This window comes from Acinonyx jubatus, chromosome A2, assembly GCF_027475565.1.
Source record: "Acinonyx jubatus isolate Ajub_Pintada_27869175 chromosome A2, VMU_Ajub_asm_v1.0, whole genome shotgun sequence".
Classification (NCBI taxonomy): domain Eukaryota; kingdom Metazoa; phylum Chordata; class Mammalia; order Carnivora; family Felidae; genus Acinonyx; species Acinonyx jubatus.
Window position 1 is genome coordinate 90,956,343 of NC_069383.1, and position 27,537 is coordinate 90,983,879.

The following is a 27,537-nucleotide window of genomic DNA, read 5'->3' on the forward strand; positions in this document are numbered from 1 at the left end:
CCAATTCCTCCTTCCTTTCCTCAGTGGACTCATATGTGGTTGAACTGTGTCATGATCAATTGGTATACATTCTACCAGGGAAGTGTGGCACTCTGTTATTGTCACATCGGTGGAGCATGTGATAGAATAGATAGAACTCCCATATAATCCAGCAATCCCCTTTCTGGGTATCTCTCTGAAGGAAATGAAATCCGTATCTCAAAGAGGATATCTGCATTCCCATGTTCATTGCAGCATTATTCACAATAAATAAGATATGGGAACAACCTGAGTGTCCATCAATGAATGAAGAAAATGTGTGTGTGTGTGTGTGTGTGTGTGTGTGTGTGTGTAATTCAGCCCTAAAAAAAGGAGGAAATTCTGCCATTTGCAACAACATAGATGAACCCGGAGGACATTATGCTAAGTGAAAATAAGCTGGAGAGAGAAAGACAAATACTATATGATCTCACTCATAGATTCATGTGGAATCCAAAAAAAAAAAAAAAAAAAAAAAGCTGAACTCCTAGAAGCAGAGAGAATGGTGGCTGCCAGGGTCTGGTGGGTTGGGGAAATGGGGAGAGCTTGAGCTTGGTAAAAGGGTTCAGTTTTAAGATGAAAACGTCTGGGGATCGCATGTTCAGTGCGGCGCTGTCTAGTTAATAATATTCTATTGCATATTATGAGTAGATGTTAAACATTCTTACCATAAAAAGTATGCGGGCTGCTGTTGATTAACGTAATTGTGGTGATCATTTTACAACATATATGCCCATCAAATTGTCACAGTGTACACTTTAAATATAGACAATTTCACCTGCCACTTGGACCTCCAGAAAGCTACAAAAAAGGAAGAAATACCTGCTATTCTTCTTATCTTGTCTTCTGTATCTGTGGCCAGTTTTTCTGCCGCCTCTTTTAGCTGTTCCACTTTATCTAATGTGACCTTTGTCAGTCCTGTAGCACTTGTCTTATGCTGAAGAACAGCATATTGGTTGTTTAGCTCTGCAAACTCCTATAACAGAGAAACGCTCCCATCACCAGAAAATATTTATAAAGCGTGTATACGGGTGTGATATTTGCCTGATACCGTTCACAAAAGGTGCAAATGGAAACCATGATCTGATCAATATGCTGGAGTCACCCTGATATTTCCAACAGGGCTTTTATTTGCAATGGTTTTTTTTAGACTGAAAAAAATCCTCAGCTTTAGCTAATTAAACATAAAACTGCTTGGTTACAAAATAGCAATGTTAATTCCATGTTAAGGCAATGATTTAGGAAGCACCGATTGTTTGTGCTAAACTAGCTAAGGTGGGAGATACAGAGGACAGAACTGACGCAATCCTGCCTTTGACAAATCTTTGGTTCAGCTGGATCAGACAGCTGCCTGTACAGGATGAAGGGCAGAGTGAGTGGCAAAGATTTAGTAGCAACGATACGTTATTTGGCTGGCAAATACGTAAGAGAGAAATGAGGCAAGAAGCGAAGTATATATGTGTTAGTGTCCAGAGCTCCCTCAGTGTTAGAATGGACATCTCTGGGGTCAGCCCGTGTGGCTGACAGTCTAGAATGTTAAATAGATGAGAGAAGGCCAGGAAGGGGCTATGGAGATGGGGAGGGGGTGGGTGGGGAGTACCTTTCTCCACTTCTGTTCATAGAAAGTGTGCTCAAGTCCCAAGTGGGGGGCGGGGCGGGGGGGGGGAGTGACCCTGCCCATTAGAAATTAAAAGCAAGAGAACCGACTAATCGTAAAAACACTTAACATCTTTCCTTTGTGTAAGCTACTCTATTAATGCAGCCAACCAGAGATATCCTGCTAAGAAAATGAGTTGACAGTTTCTTTCCGCAAACTAGATTAGTAGGGTATTTTCCACAACTGTTTAATTAACTCACTCTGACTTTTGTAACATGATCTATTCTCTTTGGCAGGTGACTTTCACTTGTTTTCATTATAGGTTATGTGATTTATCTAGAGTAAAGGGTAAATACGCCCAAGATAGACCCACGGCACAGACTGTGAATGTTTGGAAGGGAGGGAAAAATAGACCAGGAAACCACTAGAAGTACTAGGAGGAGTAGATGGGGGGAGGAAACACTCCTAGGACGGTCAAAGGACGTTTGTCTTCCCCGGAGACAGCCCTCCGTTACAGAAGAGCCTTCATGCCCATGGGAATCCCGACTAACACACACCACTGAGCAGGGTCCAGCACTAACGGAACTGCTGACAAATGGCACCATGAGGTGGGGTTAAAGGATTATCCTCCAAAGAAGCACTGTCTGCTCTTCGTGCTACTGGTGGGGCTACTGACCTGTTCAAGGCCCCCAGCTTGGCGTTGGGCCGATGCAGCCTGAGCTCTCACGCGGGCCGCTCGCCCCCTGTTCCTTTGCAACGTGGTCCGCAGCTGGGAGAGTCCAGCTTCCAGCACCGACTGCTGCTTTGCTGAGTCCAGCTTGTTCTCGGTGTCCTTGGCTTCCTTTTCAGCCTGTTGTCGATTGAAAGACCAGAAGGGAGAAAGTCCCTTCGTGTAACAAACCACACAAAGACAAATGATCCAATTATGCCCTTCAGAAAATAAGTTAGGTGTGAAGGGAAAGTAAATCATTCCTTCGGTTTTTCAGTTCCACCCAAAACAAAGTTGTAATAAAATATTCCTAGACATACGCGCGGGCGTGAAAGCAAATACGACCCGTATCTACGCACTTTCCAGCCCGTTTAAGAATAAAGCGCTTGCCAGTGAGTGAAGACCCTCATCCCATCCCTTCTGTCCCCCTAAAGGGAACCACTCTCCTGAATCTAACATGCGTCACCCCGTGTATTTCTACATGCTTTTTTACTATTACAAAGTCGGTATTTTTAACACCTGCGGTATTTCTTTTTGTTTTTAACTGTATGCAAATAAATGATACTGTCTCTTTCTGCACCTTAAATTTTTAATTCAAAGTTATGCTTGTATACTTCATCTTGGCGAGTTTGCATAGCTCTTGTTTATTCCGTTTTAGCAATTTAAAGCATTCCATTGTTCGGATATACAATTGATATTCCTATTCTCTGGTTATTTATTGCAGGTGGCTTCTAATTTTTTTCCCCCTTACAAACAATAATGAACATCTTATACTTGTTTCTTATTTCCGTGACTACATTTGTCATATATAGAAGTCAAATCTGACTGGTCATCTGTTATATCCTTTTTATTTATTTATTTTTTTAGAGTGAGAAAGCGTGAGTTGGGGAGAGGGGAGGAGAGAGAGTCTTATGCAGGCTTCATGCTCAGCCCGGGGCTCAATCCCACGACCCTGGGATCATGACCTAAGCCGAAATTAAAAATTAAGAGTTGGATGCTCAACTGACTGAGCCGCCCAGACGCCCCTGTTATCTCTTGTATCTCATTCTTTGGTCGTCCTTTCATGCCTTCTTTGATTTTCTCAAGCATAATAAACATTATGATTTTGTATTCTGTATCCAATGATGGTATATCCCCAGTCTCTTGTGTTCTGATTCTGTTGTTTACTATTTCTGATGACTCTTGCTTGAGGCAGGCAATTTGTTCTTTTATGTGTTTGGGGAGAATTTTTTTGAGTCTTGGTTTTAAGGTAAATTCCCTTGTTTGTCTCTGCCAGGCATCTGAGGGCAGCCCAGGACCACCTTAAGGGACATTTTCAGCTTGGGTTGTGGGGGGCCACACAGGTAGTGTGAATCTGACCCTCAAATTCCTGTGAAAGCCAGCTTGGGGGTAGAAATTCTTAGTCAAGACTTCCCTTCCCTACAGCCCCAGTGTCTTACTGGGGCTGCCCTCCCAGGGTGTGTGTGTGTGTGTTGGGGGGAAGGGGTTTAACATTTCACTGAGAATTTTGCCTTTCCATTTGGGGTCTTATTCTCTCCTTGAATGGGCTTTGTTTTCTGTCTCTTCTGCCTGGTGAGCATTAAGACCAACAGCTCTCATGCACCAGGGGTTGGCAGATACACTCTGCCCGCCGTCAGGTTCATGCTTTATTACCTCTCTGGCGTCAGACTTCCCTGTCACTGTTGGCCTCTGAAGAGTTCATCCATTTCTTACTAATTCAGCTGTGTATTAAAATTAAAAAAAAATCCTATGCAACATTTTGGGTATTTTTCTACTAGGAGGGCTCCTTGGGGTCCCTGGTGCACCATATTTGTAGAAATAGAAGTCCCTTGTTGTGCCCTTGGACACACGAGGAAATTATTCTAGAGTACAAGTCTACGGACTGTTTCCGTAAAGGACCAGATAGTAAATGTTGTGTGCTCTGTCGTTCATAAAGTCTTTATTACAGCTATGCAACTCTGTGCCACTGTAGCACAAAAGCAGCCACCGACAGTGTGTGGCTGTATTCCACTAAGACTTCATGATTTGGGATAAAAACAAAAACAAAAACAACAACAGTTAGTGAGCCCATTTGGCCCGTGGGCTCTATTTCGCCATCCCCTGTTCTAGAGTATATGCCTCGAAGGGGAAATCCTGGAGGCCTTCTTTGGTTTCTCTGCTGCCCAATATTTGCAACCGGTTCATATCCAACCCTTTTACTTCCTGGTGCACTGCTTCCTGTTCTGTCTGTTTCTGCTTTTCTTTTCAAATTGCATGTATTTACCTATAAAACCCGGCTGCAGAACAGAGACCGAGGAACCAGCATTCTACGGAGAAGAGAATAGACTAGAGAGTGGAGACTTGGAGGAAGACACTTCACACAGCTTGGGACTAGGTCCTGTCCTGTCTTCCAACTGCCAGGTTCCTCTCCCGGATCCACTCTGTAGGTTAAACCATGGCTTTGCACCCTGTGCCGTGCTCTGGATGGGACGCTTTCTTTAGGGTAAGATATTCTTTCAGTCTTAGGATAGTCTGATGAGCTCTCATGCAAAACCTGGCAGTTACAAAACCCTGGCAACAATCAGCTTTGTTTCTTTGCCTCATGAGCTTTCGCAAGTCTATGGCTTTCCCTGGAATCAGAAGGGATTAAACTCTGGCCTCAAATCTACCTTTAATAAGCTGTGTGACCTTAGGCAGGTCACTTAACCTCCCTAAGTCTCAGTTTCCTCATTTATAAGCAGACAGTAGCACCTGCTTCTTCCCCCGGGAGGGGTCAAGAATGAATGAAGTGATACTGTGAGAGTTCCATAGAACATTGGGGCGCCTGGGTGGCTCAGTTGGTTGAGCATCTGACTTCGGCTCAGGTCATGATCTCACGGTTTGTGAGTTCAAGCCCTGCACTGGGCTCTCTACTCTCAGCACAGAGCCCATGTCAGATCCTCTGTCCTTCTCTTTCTGTCCCTCCCCAGCTCACGCTCTCTCTCTCTGGAAAATAAAACATTAAAAAAAAAGAACATCAATTAAATGCATAAAACCACCATCATTTTATTTTATCCTAAAATCATCCCATCAGATGGGTTAGGCAAGCATCACATTGGCACACAAAAAAACCATGCTGTGTCCACATTCAAAATTTTTTTCAGGTTACTTTCAAAGAGGGTACAGAAATACCTGCACGGTGTTCTTTTTAATTTTTGTTATCTCTGCAGTCAGCTGTGTGATGGCAGAATTTATCCGTCCTTGGGTGGTTTGAACTTGTTGCAATCTATTCAGCGTTTTGTCAAGATTTAATAGAACATTTGCTGCTTTTCTAAGGTAAGATATTAATGTGTCAGATTAGATAAATATACAATTATTCACTTATTTCACCTTGGGAGTTCATTGGACTCAACGGAAAAACTTGGCTGAATTATTTATAAAGTAAATTTAAATTACTCTTAAGCAAGGCAAAGTGCGGAAATCTTTATTTTGAGAAATAGGTATTACATGCCAATAAGAATGCACATATACACATATCAAATAGATATGGATTTCTGCAGATATGGAAGTCAATGACACAGGCCTTGTTCCTTCTTGGTCTGTCATAACCAGAGAGGCTTGAGGACTCTCACTGCCCAGCTTTGAACAAAATAACTCTCCTCGGCCGATTCCAGTTCCCTGGTTTGTCAAACTTAAGCACTACTCTCTAAATCCTCACCAGAGTGGGGGTGGAATAGTCAAGAGACTCCACAGACAGCAAAGAGAACTAAAAGCTCTACGTTTTCAGGCTGTGTTTATTCAGGTTTATTTAAGCTTCACTGACATCCTAGCTTCCAGGGGCCCAGTCAGAGGTTAAAATCACAAGCATTCCAAGTGATAGTCTGTTTTACAGAAATAAGCTCACCTCTAGTCAACAGTCAGCAGATACTTAGATCTGTGGGCTCAGAAGCACCTTGGGAAGAATGTACCAGGCGAGTGGAATATCAGATAGACCTTTGCAGAGGCAGAATCACAAGTGCGTGTAGAACAGCAAGAAAAACTGACTTGCAAAACATCCGCCTTCCCCATGCAACCCCACCTCTCCTAGTGGAATCTTTCACTCACTTTTTTAAAAAAGGCTATTTTTTAAAAACAGTTTTGGGTTCACAGCAAAATTAAGCAGAAGGTCCAGAGAGGTCCCTTATGCCCCCTGCCCCTCTCCCCCACCCCCCCTGCGGGCACAGCCTCCCCAGTTATCAACATCCCTGCCAGGCTGGTACATTTGTTAGCATTGACGAACCCGCATGGACACATCATAGACACTGAAGTCCATAGTTTACATTGGGGCTCACTCCTGGTGGCGTCCATTCTGTGAGTTTGGACAAACGTACAATGCCATGTATTCATCATTATAGTGTCACACGGCATAGTTTTACTGTCCTAAAATTTCTCTCTGCTCCACCTTTTTTTTTCATTCCTCCCCTCAACCCCTGGCAACTACTCATCTTTTTCACTGTCTCCACAGTTTTTGCCTTTTCCAGAATGTCCTTTGGTTGAACCATACAATACGTAGACTTCCCTTTCTATAACTTCTTTCTCTACAATTACAGGAGGGGCTCAGGAAAGCTCTCCTAACAATCCCCAACCACCATATCTTTTTATTAAATTCTTTTTCCTTCAGATTTTAGAGAGAGAAACAGAGCGTGCACACATGTGGAGGGGAGGGGACAGAGAGAGAGAGAGATTGAATCTTAAGCAGGCTTCACACTCAGTGCAGAGCCCAACATGGGACTTGAGCCCATGACCCTGGGATCATGACCTGAGCCGAAATCAAGAGTCAGATGCTCAACTGACTGAGCCACCAGGGCGCCCCTCTTTTTCCTTTAGGTTTTCAATGTAACTGCTTATTAAATTTAGAAAATATGAAAAATTAGAAGAAGAAGAAGAAGAAGAAGAAGAAGAAGAAGAAGAAGAAAGAAGAAAGAAGAAGGAGGAAGAAGAAGGAGGAGGAGGAGAGGAGGGAGGGGTGGAGGGAGAGAGAGGGGAGGAGAGAGGGGAGGAGAGAGGGGAGGAGAGAGGGGAGGAGGGAGGGGTGGAGGGAGGGGTGGAGGAGGAGGAGGAGGAGGTAGAAACACAAAACAAAGAAAAAATTATATCAGGAAGGGAAAAATTTACCACTAATCCTACCACCTTTTAAGATAGCAGTGTAGGGGCGCCTGGGTGGCTTAGTCAGTTAAGTGTCCGACTTCGGCTCAGGTCATGATCTCACGGTCTGTGAGTTCGAGCCCCGCGTCGGGCTCTGTGCTGACCGCTCAGAGCCTGGAGCCTGTTTCGGATTCTGTGTCTCCCTCTCTCTCTGATCCTCCCCTGTTCATGCTCTGTCTCTCTGTCTCAAAAATAAATAAACGTTAAAAAAAAAAAAAAGATAGCAGCATAGTCCAGTATTTTTATCCTACATTTTTTCTCCTTTCATGATGGAGGTCCTCTTCAGTGTATAAGCTCTTATCTTCTTCTTAAAAGCATTAGCATTATACTCCAAGAATCTCTGCATGTTATCAAGAATCTTTCTCAGCATCATTTTTAATAGCCAAGTGATTATACCGCAGTTACTTAATCTTCCTAGTTTTAAATATTAACCCTGGAAGGGGCTGGGCTTGCACCTGAGTCTGGTACACTTCATTTACACAAGTGGGTGTGGAGACAGTGAAGGCAGCTCAGGGCTCAACCGCGGGGCACCCAAAAATGGTGGTGGATACTGATGATGTCGCCACTGTCCAAGTGACTCCATGACTCTGACCCACAGCACCCCACGCTCATAAAAACATCAAGAGGTCTTTTCCTTTTCGCTTGGCGAAGTCAACAAGGACAAGGGGAAGCAAGAGTTAATTGATTCTGCGCCCTGTCTCTCTAATTTTACTCCTGTGTTACTCCTGGGACACTAGTGTTCCGTTCTTCTATCCCTCGCCACCATATGTTTTTAGTGTGGTCTTTTTAAAAAAATTTAGATCTTCAAGGTACTGTCTATTATGGTAAATTTAGAAAGTCCCAGACATAGGTAAACAAGAAAGGGAAAATACACTGATATTCCCACCACTTGTTAAGAAACTGGCATATAACTAGTCTGTGACGTTTATTGGCATGAAGAGGTACCAGATCACTGGAAGGGCATTCTGACTCTATGGAAGGCAAATGGAAAATATGTATGCTCGCCCATTGCCTCCCAATTGCCCAGCTTCCTGAGACACCTGCAAAGGGCTTAGCCCTCACTGTGGGCATTGAACTACTGGAGGGTAATTTCATTTGGACGTTAAGTAACTCCTCACGCAAATATTTTGCAGATGGTCTTTTAGCAGATGGTCTGTGAGAGCAGGAATGGGATTATTAATGTTGTACTTACTCAGCTCCCTTTGCTTTCACCAAAACCTTTCGGGCTTCGTCTGCCGCTTTATTTAGCCTGCCCGCATCTGTTCCGTTGTCCTCACAGAGCTGCATCAGTTTTCGTATCTTGTCAAGTTCACGGGTTAGATTTTGTGATGCTATTGGTAGATGGATGTCAAGTACACGACTTGCAACCTTCTCTATGTCCTCCGGAGGCACATTTTCCTCTTAAATAAGAAGGTGGGTTTTAGGTCATTGTGTCTCCTTATTCAACACTGAATCTTATAAATACAAGCACAACGAACTCTAAGTCAAATGTACTTGCACTTGATTATGTGTCCCTAGAATAGAGGGATTAGAGTGCCTATGTCCCCATGGATTCTTCCTCATCCTCAGTTTCCCCTTCTCTCTGAATACACACTGCACAAATGATTGTTGGAAAAATGAAAAACTACAGACTTGGAATATTGTGTACGTTCCGCAAAACATCCTCCCAAGAACTATTTAAGCACCGATTCAAAAGCAATTAAAATGTTCAGATGCCTGTCATTAAGATTCAGATACAGTGGGGGTGCCTCGGTGGGTCAGTTGGCTACGCATCCAACTATGGCTCAAGTCATGATCTCATGGTTTGTGAGTTTGAGCCCCGCATCGGGCTGTCTGCTGTCAGCACAGAGCCCACTTTGGATCCTCTGTTCCCCTCTCTCTCTGCCCCTCCCCTGCTCACACGCCCTCAAAAATAAATAAACTTAAAAAGAGAAGATTCAAATACAGTGAATGAGGTATCGGGGAAGCACCAGGTTTGGACTCAACAAAACTCGATTCTAATTCTCCATGACCTTAAAAAGGCACACAGTGGTTGCCCATTTCTATAACTGGGCACCACCAAAGTCCTATTTTGAGAAGACGATGTGACAGTACAGGGGAAAGTACCGGATGAATAACACATTATAAAGAAACTGTTACATGCACCCATGCCCTGCTTTTCAGGAAAATAAAATTGGCCTTCCCTGAGAACTGCAGCGGAAGATCGGCCATTAGGGTTCGGGGTGACAGCTCTTTGTGACTCTCTGGCTCCTTACTGAGGCAGAATGCTACATCCCACATTGGGAGTTGGAGGCCTAATCCTCAAGGGGTTTACCATCAAGTGGGGGAATCTAAGCCGTTCCATACAAATACTGATCACATACGAACAGGAACAATAAATATAAGATGAAATGATATGTGGCCCAGAGGGAGGGGAAAATATTTCAGGAAGAACCTTGAAAAGGCACATAAACTGAGCCTGGAAGACAGTGAGATTATACTCGGGGAAATGTGGGGTGAAGGCAGGGGTCAGAGCATTCTAAATTGAGGGAACCGCCAAAGCCAAAGCTTGGGAGCAATGATCAGATCACTGTTGGCAGGAAAGTGGAGTCTAAATGGGGGTGGGAGGGACCAGAAGTCCCCAAGGGCTGGGAGCAGGACACAGGAACCTCTCAATGTAAGGCTAAGGAACGTGGACTTTCTTCTGGAGACAGTGGGCACCACAGACAGCTTTTAGCTTTTGAGTGACATGATATGAGTATATATCCTTTTGGCAATCATTTTTGCTTTAGCTGTTTTGTCTAATATAAAAGGAATGTTTTACTTCCTGTCATGCTTTTGGGAAAAACAAAAAGCGACAATTTGGTGAATACATTCAAATCATACTTTTAACAGAATGTACTGTGCTCGGGGAGCTGGCTCTTGTAAGAAATAGTATTTCCTTTTATAAAAAAAAGTTCTAGTAAGTGAATTTCGTTGAACCACATATCTGTCATCAAACATTTATTAGCATTTATCATGAGAGCATAAATTCAAAATTTTCATATGGGACTTCATTAATAGGGAATTCAGACCACAAGGAAAATATTAAGAGGGTCAAGAATAGCTAAATAGCGTAGGCACCATGCAATTTAATAATACTTTCATTTGGGTTTTATGGAAAAGAGAGAAGAAATTGGTGAGTGAAGGGTATTGCTTCCCAGTGACCAAGGGTCTTGGGGCCCAGATCAGGGAAGTTTCTTTCATGGAATAGGATTTCTCCCTTTGCCTAATTTTTGTTGTAATAATCTGGACACAGTTTTGTTTTTCATTTCCTTAGCGTAATTAAACTTTTTTTTAACATTAGAAGTGTATTCAGCAGCGATGAGAAATACCACTGGTAAGGAAGTAGGCTCTATGACCCAGGGAATGAGGTGGAAGGCAGTTGAACTTGCCTTCAGAACCGTCACTGGGGCCCAGAGGTGTATTAGTGCACCATTGTCATACTATGGGTCTGGCAGTTCGGTTTAGTTTTGGTTTTCGTGCCTGGATTGACCCGTGTCTGTAGAAACAGCTAACGCATTCCTCAATCCCACCAGTTCCTGGATCTGTGTCTGGTCGATAGCAATCCATCTAGCTAACTCACCGCAAATTTGTTTTTGAACGATCATCCAGGGGACCACTGCACCCCCATTTATTTTTACGGATTATTTTGATTATTTTCACCGATTATTTGTACTGCCTACTTTTGTTCTTATTTCGAAAATCAGGACTAGAGCTGCTAATCCGATATCTAGAAACACTGAGATGGAAAAAATAATTGGCCACAGGGGTCTCTTACAAATATTAAACAGATGAACAAAGTGGTTGCAAAGATTGTAACAGACATCCCAGTTGTCAGTTAATTCATGTGAGGTGCATTAAATTATTGAATCTGGAAGATGGTTGATAGAGAAGAAAGCCTCTTAAGATTAATTCTGTGTACAGTTGTATCCGAACTGCATTACTTGCAGAGTGCGAGGTTTTAGGTCAATTTTCAGTTGTACCATGCGATTTTTTATCTTCAACTAGTAATTCTCTATAGTTTAAAATAATCTCCTAAAAAATAAAAAAAAATACACTTCTCCCCAAATAAGGTACAAAGAGGGATAAAAATCATAATTATAATAATAATGAGTCACAAATAGTTCCTTCGGGTCAATCACAGAGAACCATTATGAAACTTGGAAAATAGTCCATAACAGATCTAATACGGTCTGTCAGCAGAGAAAATCATGTCAGATTTTCCTAACATTAGGGAATCTGATAGAATCATTACAGTAGACTTTTTTCTTTAACAAAACATATAACTTTAAACACCGAGTTCGTTGCTTGAAATTTTAACTAAATACTAGATTTTTAAAAATTTTTTATTACTAAATTGCTCTTATACAGAGAGCCATATGTTTTTGGTGCAGAGGTACTATTTTGGGATTATTTTCATTAAGAAATTTTAAATCAAGGAGTACATCATGTTTCCGACTTATGCATTTCATTCCCACTAAATGTAATTTGGAATTGGTTGTGCTGTTTGAGTATATATTAAATTAAAAAAAAAAAGGAAAAGGAAAAGAAACAAAAATCTAGTCCCCATATATATATTATATATATATATTATATTATATATATAATATATATATATAATATAATATATATATAATTACCTGACAAAAACTTTTTCCGTTGTTTGATTAAAAGACTCATTTTTTCTTCTTCAGATTCACTTTGGTTTTTCATATTCCTCAGTTTCTCACTCAGCTGTAAGGCATTGCTTTTGGAGACTTCTGCCAGTTTACTTACATTTTTGAGCTGGAATAAGGAAAGAACAACAAGGGAAAAAATACAACAGTTCCGCACATTGTGTAACATTTAATTACTTAGCTGACCCAAATGAAATTCACTAAAAACAAAATAGAAGTCTAGATAATGAAACAAAAGATTTATTTTAAAGGATTCCTTTTATGGAAACCAATTTGACAATAAATTTCATATATTGAAAAAAAAATAAAAAAAATATAAGGTGATATTATTTGTTTTCATTATCATGTTTTCTTAATAACGTGAATTTATCTGGTGGCGCCTGGCTGGCTCAGTTGGTAGAGCCCACAGCCCTTGATCCTGGGGTTGTGGGTTCAAGCCTCAGGTTGGATGCAGAGGTTGCTTACAAAATAAAATCTTAAAAAAAAAAAATAATGTGATTTCTCTCTGAAAACATTACTAGTGAGCAACATTATTATTTGAAAACAATATTGACCTAGTACTAATGACTTTGTCTGACACAAATGTAAAACTCAAATGCTATTTTTATGAGACTTTTGCATTCTACATCATCAGCAAATCACTTAGGACTCCTTTCAGTGGCCATTATGCTTAATAAACTGAGCATTTTCTTTTAGGTAAGTTCAAATAGTTACTCTTCTCAACACTCCTCAAGTTCAAATAACGTACTTTCTTTAAAAGCTAAAAAGAAAGCATTCCTCCTTTTAATAAATGAGTTTGAACTCAGAGCAGGCTACAAAGAAAAATCCCCAACACTTTGTACACTTGGTGGAGAAATGATAGGTCTAAAAGGCTTGCCCCCCAGAAGTGCAAATTCTTAATTATGTGATTTGAGAAAGGTCCTGGGCTTTTCTTGAGATTCCAACAAATTAGAGAAAGAGGAAAAAAAAACAAAAACAAAAACAGAAAACAACAGAAGGCAATAGGACAATATCACCAGAAAGCTGAGCTGTACTGAATAAATTAATTGTGACAGAAGTAGGGCTAATTAGGATCAAACACAATTAGGAAAAAAAAATCTCCCTTTATTTCCCCACAAAAGGAGCCAGCTTAATTTGAGCTGTTGGATTTTTGTGGAAAAGGATTTAATTGCAGTCATTGGCAAATGATGAAAGAGAAAAGAAATATTTCCATGATTAAAAAAGATATGTATCTTCACTTTGTGGAGAGCTATTCCTTAATTCTCTAGAACTTTGAAAACCTTAAAATGGTCAGCTGTTGCTAAGAGAGATCTTAAAAGTTCCCACCACGAGAAAAATATGTAACTATGTGAGGTGTTGGATGTCAATCAGAGTTACTGTGTTAATCGTTTTGCAACATATACATCTATCAAACCATATGTCATACACCTAAAACTAATACAATGTTATGTGTCAATTGTATCTCAATAAAAATAAATAAAATGGTTAGCAGTAAGAAAGAATGCATAGGAGTAAAACGAGAATTCCAGAAATAAATGCTCTGGACGGGAAAACACCAAAGTATAGAGATGGAATCTTGTGTGGATTAGTCGATGCTGTTTTCAGAAAGGAAGAGACTGCTAAATTACTTCACTCTTAAAACATCTCTCTGCAATCCATCTCCTGTCACAATTGACTCCTGAGAATTCTCTCACAATCTTTTCTGGCACTCTTCCCCCTTCTAATCAAGAGGAAAATAGCACACCATTTTATCAACACGAAACCCCTGCCCCAATCCTTTTCAGTTCTCCATGGATGTGCTGATTAAGCCAGATTCTGCTAAAACACACTTCAAGGGCTATCTTTTTTTTAATTATTATTTTTTCATGTTTATTTATTTTTGAGAGAGACAGGCACGAATGGGAGGGTGGCAGAGAGAGAGGGAGGCACAGAATCCAAAGCAAGATCCAGGCTCCGAGCTGTCAGCACAGAGCCTGATGCGAGGCTTGAACCCACGAACTGTGAGATCACGACCTGAGACAAAGATGGTCACTTAACTGACTGAGCCACCCAGGTGCCCTCAGGGGCTATCTTTTAAAAGTAAAAGCTGAACACAGGGCTTACATAAACGGGGTGAGATTTCTGTGTTTTTGAGAAGGAGCAGTAAGGTGTAATAGTTTAATTAAGGTGTAATAGTTTAATTAAGGTGTAATAATTACATTAAACAATTGAAGATTATTTTAACCACCAGGATGTAGCACCAGGATTTGTATTTGTTAGTTCACTGCTGTGTTCCCAACACCTAGATAAATGTCTCGCACATAATAGGTACTCAGTGAACATTTGTTAAAGAATGATGAACAGCATATAAGTGAAAACTATATAGCAATGCAGAATTAGACTATGTAAATACAAATTTTCAACGTTTAGGATGTGCAGGGATATCCTCCGGCTTGGCTCATCGGAGGCTTCTTCCAGAACTTGGGATTCTGGAGCAAGTGGAGCAAGGGCTTAGGGTGAGCTGGGGCTCAGATTCATGCAGGTGAGGCTCAAGAAGGAGACTGTTGTTCTGTGTGTCTGTGTGTGTGTGTGTGTGTGCGCGCGCACGTGCAAGTGCACGTGTATGTGTGTGTATGCACACTCATCTCACGCACACACACGCACACACACACACACACACTTAGCCTTGGCTCTCAGTCCATTCTCAAGCTTGCTCCTCTGTCCTTCTGTCGATTCTGAGACCCAGAAGTAATTGTGTTCACTTCCTTTTTTGTGTTTTTCAGGAGCTGGTGTCTGTTGCTTACAAACAGGAATGCTAACTGGTATAATATTTAACTTATATTGTAAAAAAAAATTCAGCTCTTTGATTTTTCTCTTCGTCAAAGACTATGTATATCGTCAAAAACGGACCAAATGAGGCCACACATCATCATCTTGTTTACAAGATGAATCCAATGTACTCACAGAATACCTAAAATTGCATTCATCATTTCAAGATGAACATAATGTATTCACAAAAAGAAACCTAAAGAAAACTAAGCAATTAAATATTACTCTCATTTACCAACACGACTGGAAAAATAAATGAAAACATTTAAAATTATTAGAGACTCAATTATCAGGTACTTAAATATTAAAATGATTGCATCATATCTCTCAACATGGGAAGGAGTATGAGACCCAAGGGTGTATTCCTATTAAAATATTTTTGGGGACACCTGGGTGGCTCAGTCGGTTAAGCGTCTGACTTTGGCTCAAGTCATAATCTCACAGTCCATGAGTTCGAGCCCCACGTGGGGCTCTGTGCTGACAGCTCAGAGCCTGGAGCCTGCTTTGGATTCTGTATCTCCCTCTCTCTCTGCCCCTCCCCCACTCACACACACACACACACACACACACACACACTCTCTCTCTCTCTCTCTCTCTCTCTCAAAAATAAGTAAACATTAAAAAAAAGTTTTTAAATAAAGTAAAATATTTTCTAAAATTAAATTCCAGGGCTGCCTGGGTGTCTCGGTTGGTTAAGTGTCAGACTCTTGATCTTGGCTCAGGTCATGATCTTGCGGACTGTGAGACTGAGTCCCACGTCGGGCTCTGTGCTGACAGTAAGGAGCCAGCTTGGGACTCACTCTCTCTCTTCTCTCTCTGCCCCTCCCCTGCTTGTGTGCTCTCTCAAATAAACAAACATTTAAGAAAGTGTTTCAGATGAACTTCGGACATTAAAATTTGCATATTTAGTAGAATTTCAAATATACCCTTGAATTTATAAAAATTTTTCTTTACCTTGAGGGATCTATAGTTTTCAAAACTTTAAGGCTAGAAGTCTTCACATTTCTATGTAGTATTTGATATAAAAGAGAAAATTCCACACAGGTCTATATCCTACAAGCATATACTTCTTTGTCACACACACACAATATACACACATACATAAAAAATATATTTACACATGTACAGATAATACATATATAATAGAAAATACGTCAATATTCACACGTACTTCTAAATGTACATTTACATCCACACTCATCTGTCTTTTTAATCCTATCTTTCCAAGCATATGAACACCTAATATTTAGAAGCTGTCCTTTCCCTTAAATGGCAGTTTTAAAAATTTCAAACAGTTTGCTTTTCTCTTTTGACTGCTACAGCTTTACAAGTAGAACAAGAGAAGACATATTTACCTGATTCTTCCAACCCTGAACCTGGTCGCTCAAATTATGAATCACAGACTCTGCTTCCTGAGCTTGCTGGAGGGCATGGCCGGAGAGGGTCCGGGAGCCACGGCAGCTGGGGTCCCCACAGGACGGAAGCACGCACGGCATGTCCCCTGGTACCCCACACACCTCACAGGAGAAATGATTTATGTTGAAAAGCAACATATTAGCAGAGTTTTTTCTAATGCCACTGGGTCACTGAGGCAAAGCACTGCTCTATGCATACGTGTTTCTTCAGCAGTGGTTCATGGATAAACCCAGTAAATGTTTCTAGGTACCTAAATATCTGAATCTTTTGTTATCAGCATTATTTCAATCAATGCCATTTTTACGCTGAGAGTTTTGGGGGAAAACAGTCAAATATCTAGTATTTCTCACTAATTTCATTTTTTTTAAATAAAAATTACCTTTTACTTATAGTAGAGTGGGAGGAGGAAATGATCATAATCTGTACCATTGTGGAAATAGCAAATAATATAAGTAAACATAAAACACTAAAATCAAGCCACAGTCTTACTCTGAATTTTCTCAAACTTTGACCTAGGATATAAAAAGTAAAATATAAATAAATGTATTTATATTGTTTCTATCTTATAGAACAGAGCGTATATATGTTATTTATATTTACACACTTATAAAACACAAATAAGAAAATAAAATGTAAGATGGGGACATACAACTGAAGAGATCTGTATACCAAGTAGAAACTACAAACACTTTCACGACACCATCATGAATATTTACCTTTTCAATCAGTATTTGGATATCCGGGACTGTAATCTGCTTTAATTTTTCCAATGACAAGTTTTCTTTTGAGCTTAGCGTATCAAACATGCTATGTAAGTCATTCCTGGTTTTTTCAGAGTCTTTTATGATAGAAGTGGTTTCAGTAATTTTCTTTTCAGCAGATGATGACCTCTGATAATGCTTCTTGATAGTCTCTGAGGGATCTATATTAATGCAAATTGAGGTCAGATAAATTTTGCAAAGACAAATCCAATTATATGCTGGTTATCAAGACCGTCCTTCTACAGTTTGACCATGGGCTTGGTCTCAAAGGTCAATACAAAAATTTGCCATCCTCTTCCTTGAATTTCCACCCACTGGGGAAGGATAAGAGATAGTGAAACAGATATCCATAGAATAGGTACACAGCACTGAGGTTGATCTTGCAGACATGGGTGTGAGTGTTGGCTTTACCTTTAACCGGTCTGAGTCTGTCCTGGAGCAAATCCGTCAACTGCTTAGATTGTGTTTGTTTGATGGTAATTTGTGAGGATTAAGTGAAATAATACCAGAACACTCGTAAAGTATTCCGCAAATGTATTAGCTATATTAATTAGTACCTAACCCTGACATGAGAAACCAACCCGGTTTACCTAACCATATGGAACAGGAGTTGCCGAATTTGTCCCGGAAAGGGCCAAGGAATAAATGTTTTAGGCTTGCTGGCCACCGCGTGTCTGTCACAACTTTTCACCTCTGCCACTGTAGAGTGAAACGGCCACAAGCAATATGTCAACAAACAGGTGAGGCTGTCTCCTAACGAAACTTCACTTTGACCCCTGACGTTGAGGCCGATGGCAACGGCTCCCGTGGCGGAGTCCTTTCTACGTGCCTGCACTTCCTGCCAGTGTTCTTTCTTCCTCTTCACAGAACACTGTGAGGTCGCACTGGTGTGATCCCCCCGCCCCCCCCCCCCCCCATGTTACAAGTGAGAAGATGAGGCTCTGATGAGGTAAGTTATTTGTCTGAGGTCTCGCTGACAGTAAGAGAGAACGTCAGGATGTGAAGCCAGGTGGTTTGATTCCAGAAACTATGTTCTTAAGCACGTCCCTGTATTTTCCATACTTACCGTAAAATACAAATTCATGAAAGGGATATGGTACGTTTTACTGCAAATGACAGTGTAGCAGGACTTGAAATTATAACTCTTTATTTTAGGAACGTTGAGGGGCAGGGTCCTGATCTTGACCCCCTACACAACCATAATTTGGGCATGAGACAACCACACCTTCCTATTGCTTGAGATGCTTTTCTGCCTTTATTTCTCTGGCAAACTTTATCTTCATTGGTGAACTCCAAGTCAGAGGTCGCCTACTTCCCAGAGCCTTTCCCAGTAAACCCAGCGAGAATTAATTCTGTTCCCCCCTGCTCTGTTCCCAGCGTGGCTTGAAGATGCTGTAATACAGTCTTGTCGCTGTTTGGGGCTGCTTCCATGCCTGTCCTCCCCACTAGACCGGAGTAACTCAGGGCAAGAACTCGCCCTTCTCCCTGCCCCATCTCTACTGCCCTGCACACGGTCAGGTGTCCCGAGGAAGCTTTAGGAATTGCTGCTGGATTGTCAGCTTGAGAGGATTAACCTGGGGGCAGTGTTCTCCTATTTGGCTCCGGTGACCGCGGAGACATTTTCTTTTTGAAATTGTACTGAAATAGAGCTCAGGGTGATTTTACTACATTTCAAAACATTCTGGGAAGGGTCCAGAAGCTTCATAAAATTGCCAGGAGTCCACAGTAGAAAAAAGGTCCAGACCGCCTTTATCTGGCATGTTCCGGACAGAGGCCGCTCCGCTGGCCGGGTCCTGGGCAGGTGACCACAAGGCACAGAGCCCTGACTCTGGGGGACACTGGGAGGGGCTGAGCAGGCTTCAGTTTCCCCTGAGATGGACACTGTCCTCACAGCCTAATCTACACTCTCTCTCTGTGTCTGCGTGTGGATTCCTAGATGCCGGTCCAGATCTTTCATGCCATCAATGGTTCTGAGGCGGCAATCTGGATGGCGACAGTTGAAATGTCCTTTCTCCAAGTCTCACGGTTTTTCCTTTGACTCTGAGGGAAGAGCCAAGGCTTTCTGGGCATCACTGATGTCTGTGGAGGGACAAGTTGGTTTTGGAACATCAGGGTCTAGTTCTAAAGCTGGCACCCCGTCCACTCTGGGGGCAACCTCTGGGAACTCCCACAGGGCTCAGGCTTGAGGAGCTGGGGCTTGGTCTGCTTGCTTTGCAACTGGGTGAGATGATCGCGAGTTGCCTTACTTCCACAAATGCTTTCCCGAGTTGGGAAATTCCCCCCCCCAACGCACGCCCTCCCCCCCCACCCCCGCCCTCACCAGAGTGTACGTGTCCCAGCAATCCACTGTTGCATTTTCAATCCTTTCAATGGGCACCTTCTTCCAGATAGGAACCAGACCAAATCCCTTACTCTTCAGAGAGTTTATTGAGCACCATCCCTAGTTACTTCACTAAATTTAGACCTTCCATGAGGGTCATGATTCTCTTTCAGGTGGAGATCAGATGAAAACCTGGAGCATGCACGCAGGGTAAGGAGACGCTCCCGACGACTTTGCCTTGAGATGTGCTTCGTGCACATTTTCTCTTTGCCTCTCCGTTAGGTGGGTTAGGGGAGCGGACGTTCAGGGCAGCCTCTCCCGGTAGTGACAAGTTATCTGTTTCTAGATGTAAAACGGGGATCTCATCAGAGATCAGGACATGAACTAATCCAAGTTTTGCTTTTGTGTTCCATTTTGCCTCCAAGTCAATCTTGGCTCTGGCGTGGTTCCCGTTCATTTTAACAGCATAAGATGAATTAAGGGCTTTTAGTACATTACAAGACTCCAAATCTCTACAAAGGTCTTACGAGAAACGTTCGCTGAAGTCCTTTTGGCCTCATATGCCTTTGCCTTTCTGGTTGCTGGAAATGGAGTATCACACATTGCTAGCTCTACTCATTATTTTCAGCAAATGCTACCCAAGCTCTGCCAGGTTTACAAAGTCAAAATACTCATGTGCAAATAATACCTTTAATGGGTGTGTTTTCACGTCCTAAAGTGCTCAGACACTATGGCAATGAGCACAGGGTGATTCACTAATGGAATGCACTATGGATTTCATCAACCTTTGTCTATAAACGTTGATGTGCATTTTCTCTCTTACCCATGATGTTTGCAGTATGGGCCCGGGAGCGCAAATCAATTTCTTTCCAAAGATCTTCAAGTAAGAGGTCTGCCTCGTTCTTCATTCTGACCATTGTTTCTTTCAGATCTTGAAATTCATGTACTGCTTTCAGTTGCAGACTTAGCTGCATGATTTGTTCCCTAGAGACAAAATGAGAGTAAACGTAGCAAAGCTTATGTTACTTTTGATAGATCAGTGAAAAACGCCTAAAAATTGCCCTCATTATTAGGTAGCCTCATCGTTAGAATGCATCCCTCTTCCCTGATGTGTTGTTTGACAGCTTATAGCTCTGTTTATGGTTTACCTCTTTGTTGCCAATTCAGCTGCCTGGACTGTTTCAGCACTCACTCAAAATAAGATCAGCATACAAGGTCTAGTAGAACAAAGGCTTTGAATCTTTCAATTTCAACTGTTTATACTCTTTCTGCCTCCCTTCGCTTTGGGTTTTCAAAAACAGGAATTCCGACATGGTTCATTTAAATCAATGAGATCCAATCTACATTCAGTTTTCAACACAGAAGTCCTCACCCCGCCTTCGGTAAAAACCAGTTCTATCTTTAGAATAAATCTTGCTTGCAGCCAGGTTCCTTCTAGTACCACTTCTGTACGAGGTCTCAACTTTTTTTTTTTACATTTATTTATTTGTTTTGAGGGGGGCGTGCAGAGAGAGAGAGGGAGAGAGAGAGAGAGAGACAGAATCCCAAGCAGGCTCTGTGCTGTCAGTGCAGAGCCCGATGTGGGGCTCAAACTCCTGAACTGTGAGATCATGACTGAGCTGAAATCAAGACTCTATGCTTAACTGACTAAGCCACCCAAAGGTCTTAATTTTTAATTCCCATGAGTGACAAGGAGGTTTCCTTGTTGTGAGTATCCTCGGTACATTCATTCTCCTCACCTCCTTCTCAATAGCACACATCTTGGTTCCACTTCAATTACTGGGTTCAGCACCCACAGTGGGTTCAAGTGAATAATTGCTATACATCCCTCGTGATCAGGATATTCAGTGTAAATCTTGAAAAGCACAGCTGAGGAAAATTACAATATGAATCCACGGTGCTAATTTATCTCCGTGGAAGTGCCAAGCATTAGCTAACGTTTCCGAGCATTTTCTGCTCTAACTCTCCCTTCTAATTTACAGACTTTTCCTTCGGGGGCCAACTGTCAGGACTACAATTCACCAGGCTAATAATAATAATAACAACAACAATAACAGTGCAATACAATGTAGTTACTATTATAATTAGTACTCTTGAAGCACTTATAATGCATCAGACATCGAGCTAAGTGGCTTGTCTGAGTAATTCTCACAAGAAACCTTGAAATAGAGACTGTATCCCCTTTTTGTTGATGAAGAAACAGAAGGTTGGAGAAGCTAAATAACTTGTCCACGGCCACACAGCAGTAAGTGATTTCAGTCATGGAATCTATCATGACGCCCTGGGTTCCCTGTCCTCCCCTCCCCCTTCCTTTGCAATTTGCCCAGCCGACCTCTGCTGTAGAACTAAACCCAGCCTGGAGAACATCAGCTGGGAGAGGGTGGCCTCTGCTGTCGGGGGTCCCTCCGCGAGGCAATGGCCAATGAAGTACAAAGAGGTGGAAGGATGGAGAAGGAAACGTATGTCTTTTTCTGAAGAAATCACGGAAGGCGTCCAGGAGGAGGTGGTGTTTTGGTGGTTGCTAACGAGGAATAGGAGCTCAGCAGGCAGAGCAGGAGAGGGCAGGCATGCTGGTTTCTGGCAGAAGCGGCCCAATGCTCACTGATTTCCTCATCACTCCAGGCCTGGCCCTGGGACTCCTGCTTCTCTTGCTCTCTTCTGCTCTACTGGGGGCGGGGGGGGGGGGGGGGGGGGAGGGCGGTTCTTGTAGTCTCTGTTCAGCATGTGCACTGTGGATTGGTTCATTCTGCTTTCTCAGTTCCACTTCGTTTGCCATTTGCTATAACCACAAACCAGTGGTCCGTGGGCAAAGCGCATTCTCAAGACACATTTATTTGGCCTATACGGTACTTTTTATTTATTATTATTATTTAATGTTTATTTATTTTTGAGACAGAGCGTGAGCAGGGGAGAGGCAGAGATAGAGAGGGAGACACAGAATCTGAAACAGGCTCCAGGCTCTGAGCTGTCAGCACAGAGCCCGACGCGGGGCTTGAACTCACGGACTGTGAGATCATGACCTGAGCCGAAGTCAGACACTTAACCGACTGAGCCAACCAGGCACCCCTATACGGTGTTGGGTGAGCTGGCTATATTTTAAAGTGGGTACATGTCCATAAAAATCTGGATGTCTGACATCTCTTAAAAAGTGGGAAGATCTGGGGACCCAGGGCCCTAATCCCGTGGGACAACGGTCCTTACAAGACGCTGGATGTGCCGGTTCTCACCTGCCAGCTTGACCTGGCCACGTGACTTCCCTGGGCCCCTTAGCTGCATGGCCCTTCCTCTGAACTGTCTGGGGGGACTGTATCTTCTTCCTTCTGCAACTTTGTTTTGAGAGAGAGAGTGCACATGCACATGTGCGTGTGTGAGTGGGGGAGGGGCAGAGAGAGAGGGAGAGCAAAACTCCTGCAAACCCCGAGCAAGTTCCACACTGTCAGCACAGAGCCGGACGTGGAGCGGAGCTCAATCCCACAAATGGTGAGATCGGTGAGATCGTGACCTGAGCTGGATACTTAACAGACAGAGCCACCCAGGCGCCTGCCCTCTTCCCTGTGTTAACTTTTAAGCAATTACCATCTACTTCTGGGATTTGTGCCTGGTGATAATGAATGGCCTTTTACTTCCACCTGTGTTTTATATAACACAAAACTCTTCAGCTTCAACTCTTCCTCAATCCAGGACCTTCTGTGGGGGGCGGGGGACAGTTTGCTATATAAGCACAATCCTTTTGGTTTCTTAGTAGACTATATGCTCAGGAAAGGGCGGAAACTATATCCAATGCCTCCCGGTTTTGCCCAGAGCACTTGGCAAACTTTTTTCTGCAAAGGTCCAGATAGTAAACATTTTAAGCCTTGGGGGCCATTAGTCTCTGTCACAACTACTCTACTCTGCTATGGTCCTGGGAAAGCAGCCACAGAGGATATGGCGACAAATGGACTCGGGTGCGTTCCAGTGAAACTTCATTTACACAACTAGGGGATATGTCGGATTTTGCCTGCGGTTTGCTGACCCCTGGCCCATAATTTCCGGAAATGTTTGACGAACGAAAAAAAGGAATCAATGACATCTAATAAAAATGACTATGCATTTGGAGGAAATTGTCATACTTATTACAGGACTTTGCATTAATGTAGGCGTTTCTCAACAACTGAAGAATTTGGGAAGATTTAGCAAATCTTCCCATGTGCATGACTGAAAAAAATATATTTGTATTATAAACTACCCTATTGCCAATTTTGCATCTTTCAGCTCTGCTGGGTTTGGGCTTTCCCAAAGCAAGCTCTTAACGATTGCCTTTTTGTTATAATCAATGGCATCTGGAAAGATCACGTGTAATCCTAACTAGGTAAGAAAGAGACAGACAGCCATGATCGCCAGCCTGGTTATTAACTGAATTATTTCCCTAGCGTCCACATAGGTATGTTTCTCAGCTGAAAGCTGTTAAAGTTCAAAAGGAGTTCAGGTAAATCAGGAACTTGGCTATCTACTGCTTATGCACAAATCTTACCGAACAGAGTCTTGATAATCCTTGGCTTTTAAGAATTCCCTAGATGAGAAAACAGGATGTTTTAAAATCCTTTCTATTTCAGACATGTTCTCTCTGAGGCCTTTGAAGTCGGCCTCACAGACAAGCAGGGTCTCTGTTTTATCTTCCGTGTTAGCAGCCAGCCCAATTAACCCTTGCACTGCTTTGGAGAGGGAAGCAGCAGCACGGTCCCACTGATCAAAGCACCGGTGACACGGAAGACAGGCAGGGAATTCCTGGCCATGACCCCGGGCACAGCGATCGCAGCGAGGGCCGCTCACACCCTCCCGACAGCGGCACCTGCCTGTGTTCTGGTCACAGACGGGCTTCTGGGTACCTTCTGTGTTGCAGTCACATGCTAAAACACAAGAGAAGGAGCAGAGAATGTCAGTCCCTTGACCTTTTGTTTAGGACTAGCTCAAGAATAAAGTACACTCCTCTCTCCCGAGAATGTCCCCAGTTCCCATTTCTTTTATTTATTTATTTATTTATTTATTTATTTATTTATTTATTTATTGAGAGCATGCACGCATGTACGAGTGGGGAGAGGGGCAGAAAGAGAGAGAATCCCAAGCAGGCTCCGTGCTATCTGCACAGAGCCCGACCTGGGGCTCAATCCCATGAACCTTGAGATCATGACCTGAGCTGAAATCAAGAGTCAGACGCTTAACTGATTGAACCACCCAGGCACGCCCCTCCCCACTCTACCCCCATGCCCATTTCTGAGGTGAACATTTAAAATTGGTATAATTATAGAGACCCAGGCAATGGTCATTAAATACAGCATCCCTCTTTCCATTCCACTAACAAACCAGTTTGTGGTTTCTTTCCTTTCCTTTCCTTTCCTTTCCTTTCCTTTCCTTTCCTTTCCTTTCCTTTTTCTTTTCTTTTCTTTAAAGTTTATTTACTTTTGACAAAGAGAGAGACAGTGTGAGCATGAGCTATGGAGGGGCAGAGAGAGAGGGAGACACAGAATCCAAAGCAGGGTCCAGGCTCCGAGCCATCAGCACAGAGCCCGATGCAGGGCTCGAACGAGCCGTGAGACCATGACCTGGGCTGAAGTTGGATGCTTAACCGACTGAGCCACCCAGGCGCCTCTAGTTCGTGGTTTCTATCTGGAAAATCTTAGGGACCATCTTTACTGTGCAAGGGTTCATGCTTGGGCTTCTTTACCAATTCGGGTAACATGGATCTACTGGTGGTTGACACATACTCCCCCACGGGTGGCTCAGGCATGTCAGAGACTCTCTCAGAATTCTCCTGAACACCCTCTGTCTTAGTAAAACCCAGCCTGGGTGTGTGGACCCATGCTGTTTTCCATTCTATAAGGCGAATTAGTCCATTCTCAAAAAAGGGGGGAAATTGCTCGTTCGGATTCACCCAAAGGAGTCGAAAACTTACGTCTGCACAAAAACCTGCAGACAGGTGTTTACAGAAGCTTTGTTTATAATTGCCCAAACTTGGAAGCAACCAAGATGTCCTGCAGTAGGTGAGTAGATAAATGAACCATGGCGTAAGGGATATTTTTCAGGGCTAAAAAGACACGAGCTTATCCGGCCATGAAAAGACACGGAGGGACCTTAAATGCATCATATTACCTAGTGGAATAAATCAATCTGAAAAGGCTACATACTGTAGGATGCTGATTACCAGACATTCTGGAAAAGGCAAAACTATGGAGATAGTAAAAAGACGAGTGGTTGGCATGGGCTGTGGGAAGAGGGGTGGAGAGAGCAGAACGGGTGGAGGGCAGAGGTTTTTAGGGCAGTGAAAATATTCCATGTGATACCATAATGGGGGATACACATCCTTCTACATTTGTCCAAAGGCACAGGATGGAAAATACCAAGAGTGAACCATAAAGTGAACTATGGACTTTGGTGGTTATGGTTTATAGTTTCATCAGTTGTGACAAATGTGTCACTGTCTTGGGGATGTTGATAATGGGGAAGGCTATGCATGGAGGGGTGGTGGGGACATACGGGAAATCTCTGTACCTTCCTCTCAATTTTGGCATGAACCTAAAACTGCTCTCAAAAAAATAAAGTCCTTTTAGAAAGGGAAAAATTAATTTTGTCTTAGTTAAAAAAAAACCCACAAAAAACAAAACTAATGCCGCATGTACTTCATTTGAGTAGGTTTCTGATAAAGGCGGAGGATGGAGGAGGGACAGAGCTATGGAAGTTACAGCAATTTCCAAAAGGTCAGGGAATCATTAGCCTAACTGCAAGGAACAAGTGATTTTAAAATGCATTTTTGGGGCACCTGGGTGGCTCAGTAGGTCAAGCATCGGCCTCTCGGTTTTCGGCTCGTGATCTCATGGTTCGTGAGTTCGAGCCCCACATGGGGCTCTGTGCTGGCAGCACGGAGCTTGCTTGGAATTCTCTCTCTCTCTGCCTCTCCCTTGCTCACTCTCTCCGTCTCTCAAAAAAAATAAATACACTGGAAAAATAAAAATAATTTTAAAAATTTACAAAATGCATTTTACAGCCTGAGTAAAAATGTCAATGACAAATAAAAGCTGATTAACATGCTAGGCTCCTTAACTAGATGCCATCTGTCCAGCACGTTCACTTTGGCCTCAGCAGGAACCCCCTCGGGGGCAACACTAGGTCAACTTCACCAGCTGGAGGCCCAAGTTCCTCTTATAAACTACCCTTCCCCAGGAGCGTCAGGGGGGTCTGTGGCCTGACCTGATCATTTGCAAAGTTTTCTCTATAAAAGATGAAATCTTTTCAGAAAATAAGATTATTGAAATATTAGAGGGGCACAGAGGTAGAGGCTTAGATGGATTTTCCAGGAACCAAAATTCCTCCCTGGTTTTTAATGTAGCAATTACACTTAGAAAACTAAGTGGGACCGGGAAACCGCTGAGCATACGTATTTGAATGGGGCAAGGAGATAAAAGGCAATTTATTTTGGTCACAAAAGCACATTTATAGGGGCACCTAGGTGTCTCAGTCGGTTAAGCGTCCGACTCTTGATTTTGGCTCAGGTCATGCATGATCTCATGTTCGTGAGATCAAGCCCCACATCAAGCTCTGGGCTGACAGCATGGAGCCTGCTTGGGATTTTCTCTCCCGCTCTCTCTGCCTCTCCCCTGCTCTCTCTCTCTCAAAATAAATAAATAAATCTAAAGAAAAAAAAGCATGTTTATAAAGGAATAGAAAGGAGGAAAGAGTTACCACATGTGGCTATGTAGAGGTGCACGTGATTAGCACACCACATCCGATATTTATTTGGATTGACTTCTTTCAACAGCAGACTTTAGAGATTCAAAAATCCCTCCTCCTAGAATCAACCCATATTCTAAATCTGTGCCATCCAGGGGCGCCTGGGGTAGCTCAGTTGGTTAAGCATCCGACTTTGGCTCAGGTCATGATCTCACGTCTCACGGGTTCAAGTCCTGCATCGGGCCCTGTGCTGACAGCTTGGAGCCTGGAGCCAGCTTCGGATTCTGTGTCTCCGTCTCTTTCTGCCCCCTTCCCCGCTCATGCTCTGTTCTCTCTCAAAAATAAATAAACATTAAAAAATTGTTTTT

General features: G+C 42.7%; 1 protein-coding gene and 1 long non-coding RNA gene across 2 annotated transcripts in view; one reads left to right on the forward strand and one right to left on the reverse strand.

Annotated features, from left to right (window-relative positions):
* The window catches only part of LOC113602991 (uncharacterized), a 47,014-nt gene extending 24,980 nt beyond the window's left edge, over window positions 1-22,034 (forward strand). Inside the window, exons 2-3 of the long non-coding RNA XR_008296910.1 lie at window positions 5,513-5,618; window positions 18,016-22,034. This is a non-coding gene — a long non-coding RNA (uncharacterized LOC113602991). The remainder of the gene's footprint in view (window positions 1-5,512; window positions 5,619-18,015) is intronic.
* Window positions 1-27,537, reverse strand: part of LAMB4 (laminin subunit beta 4) — a 111,199-nt gene that overhangs the window by 4,460 nt on the left and 79,202 nt on the right. Inside the window, exons 27-35 of the mRNA XM_027071665.2 lie at window positions 23,979-24,354; window positions 20,292-20,452; window positions 17,104-17,309; window positions 16,327-16,488; window positions 12,128-12,272; window positions 8,659-8,866; window positions 5,475-5,613; window positions 2,292-2,465; window positions 841-994 (exon numbers count right to left, since the gene is read on the reverse strand). Of these exons, the coding sequence (XP_026927466.2) occupies window positions 841-994; window positions 2,292-2,465; window positions 5,475-5,613; window positions 8,659-8,866; window positions 12,128-12,272; window positions 16,327-16,488; window positions 17,104-17,309; window positions 20,292-20,452; window positions 23,979-24,354 (1,725 nt within the window). The remainder of the gene's footprint in view (window positions 1-840; window positions 995-2,291; window positions 2,466-5,474; window positions 5,614-8,658; window positions 8,867-12,127; window positions 12,273-16,326; window positions 16,489-17,103; window positions 17,310-20,291; window positions 20,453-23,978; window positions 24,355-27,537) is intronic.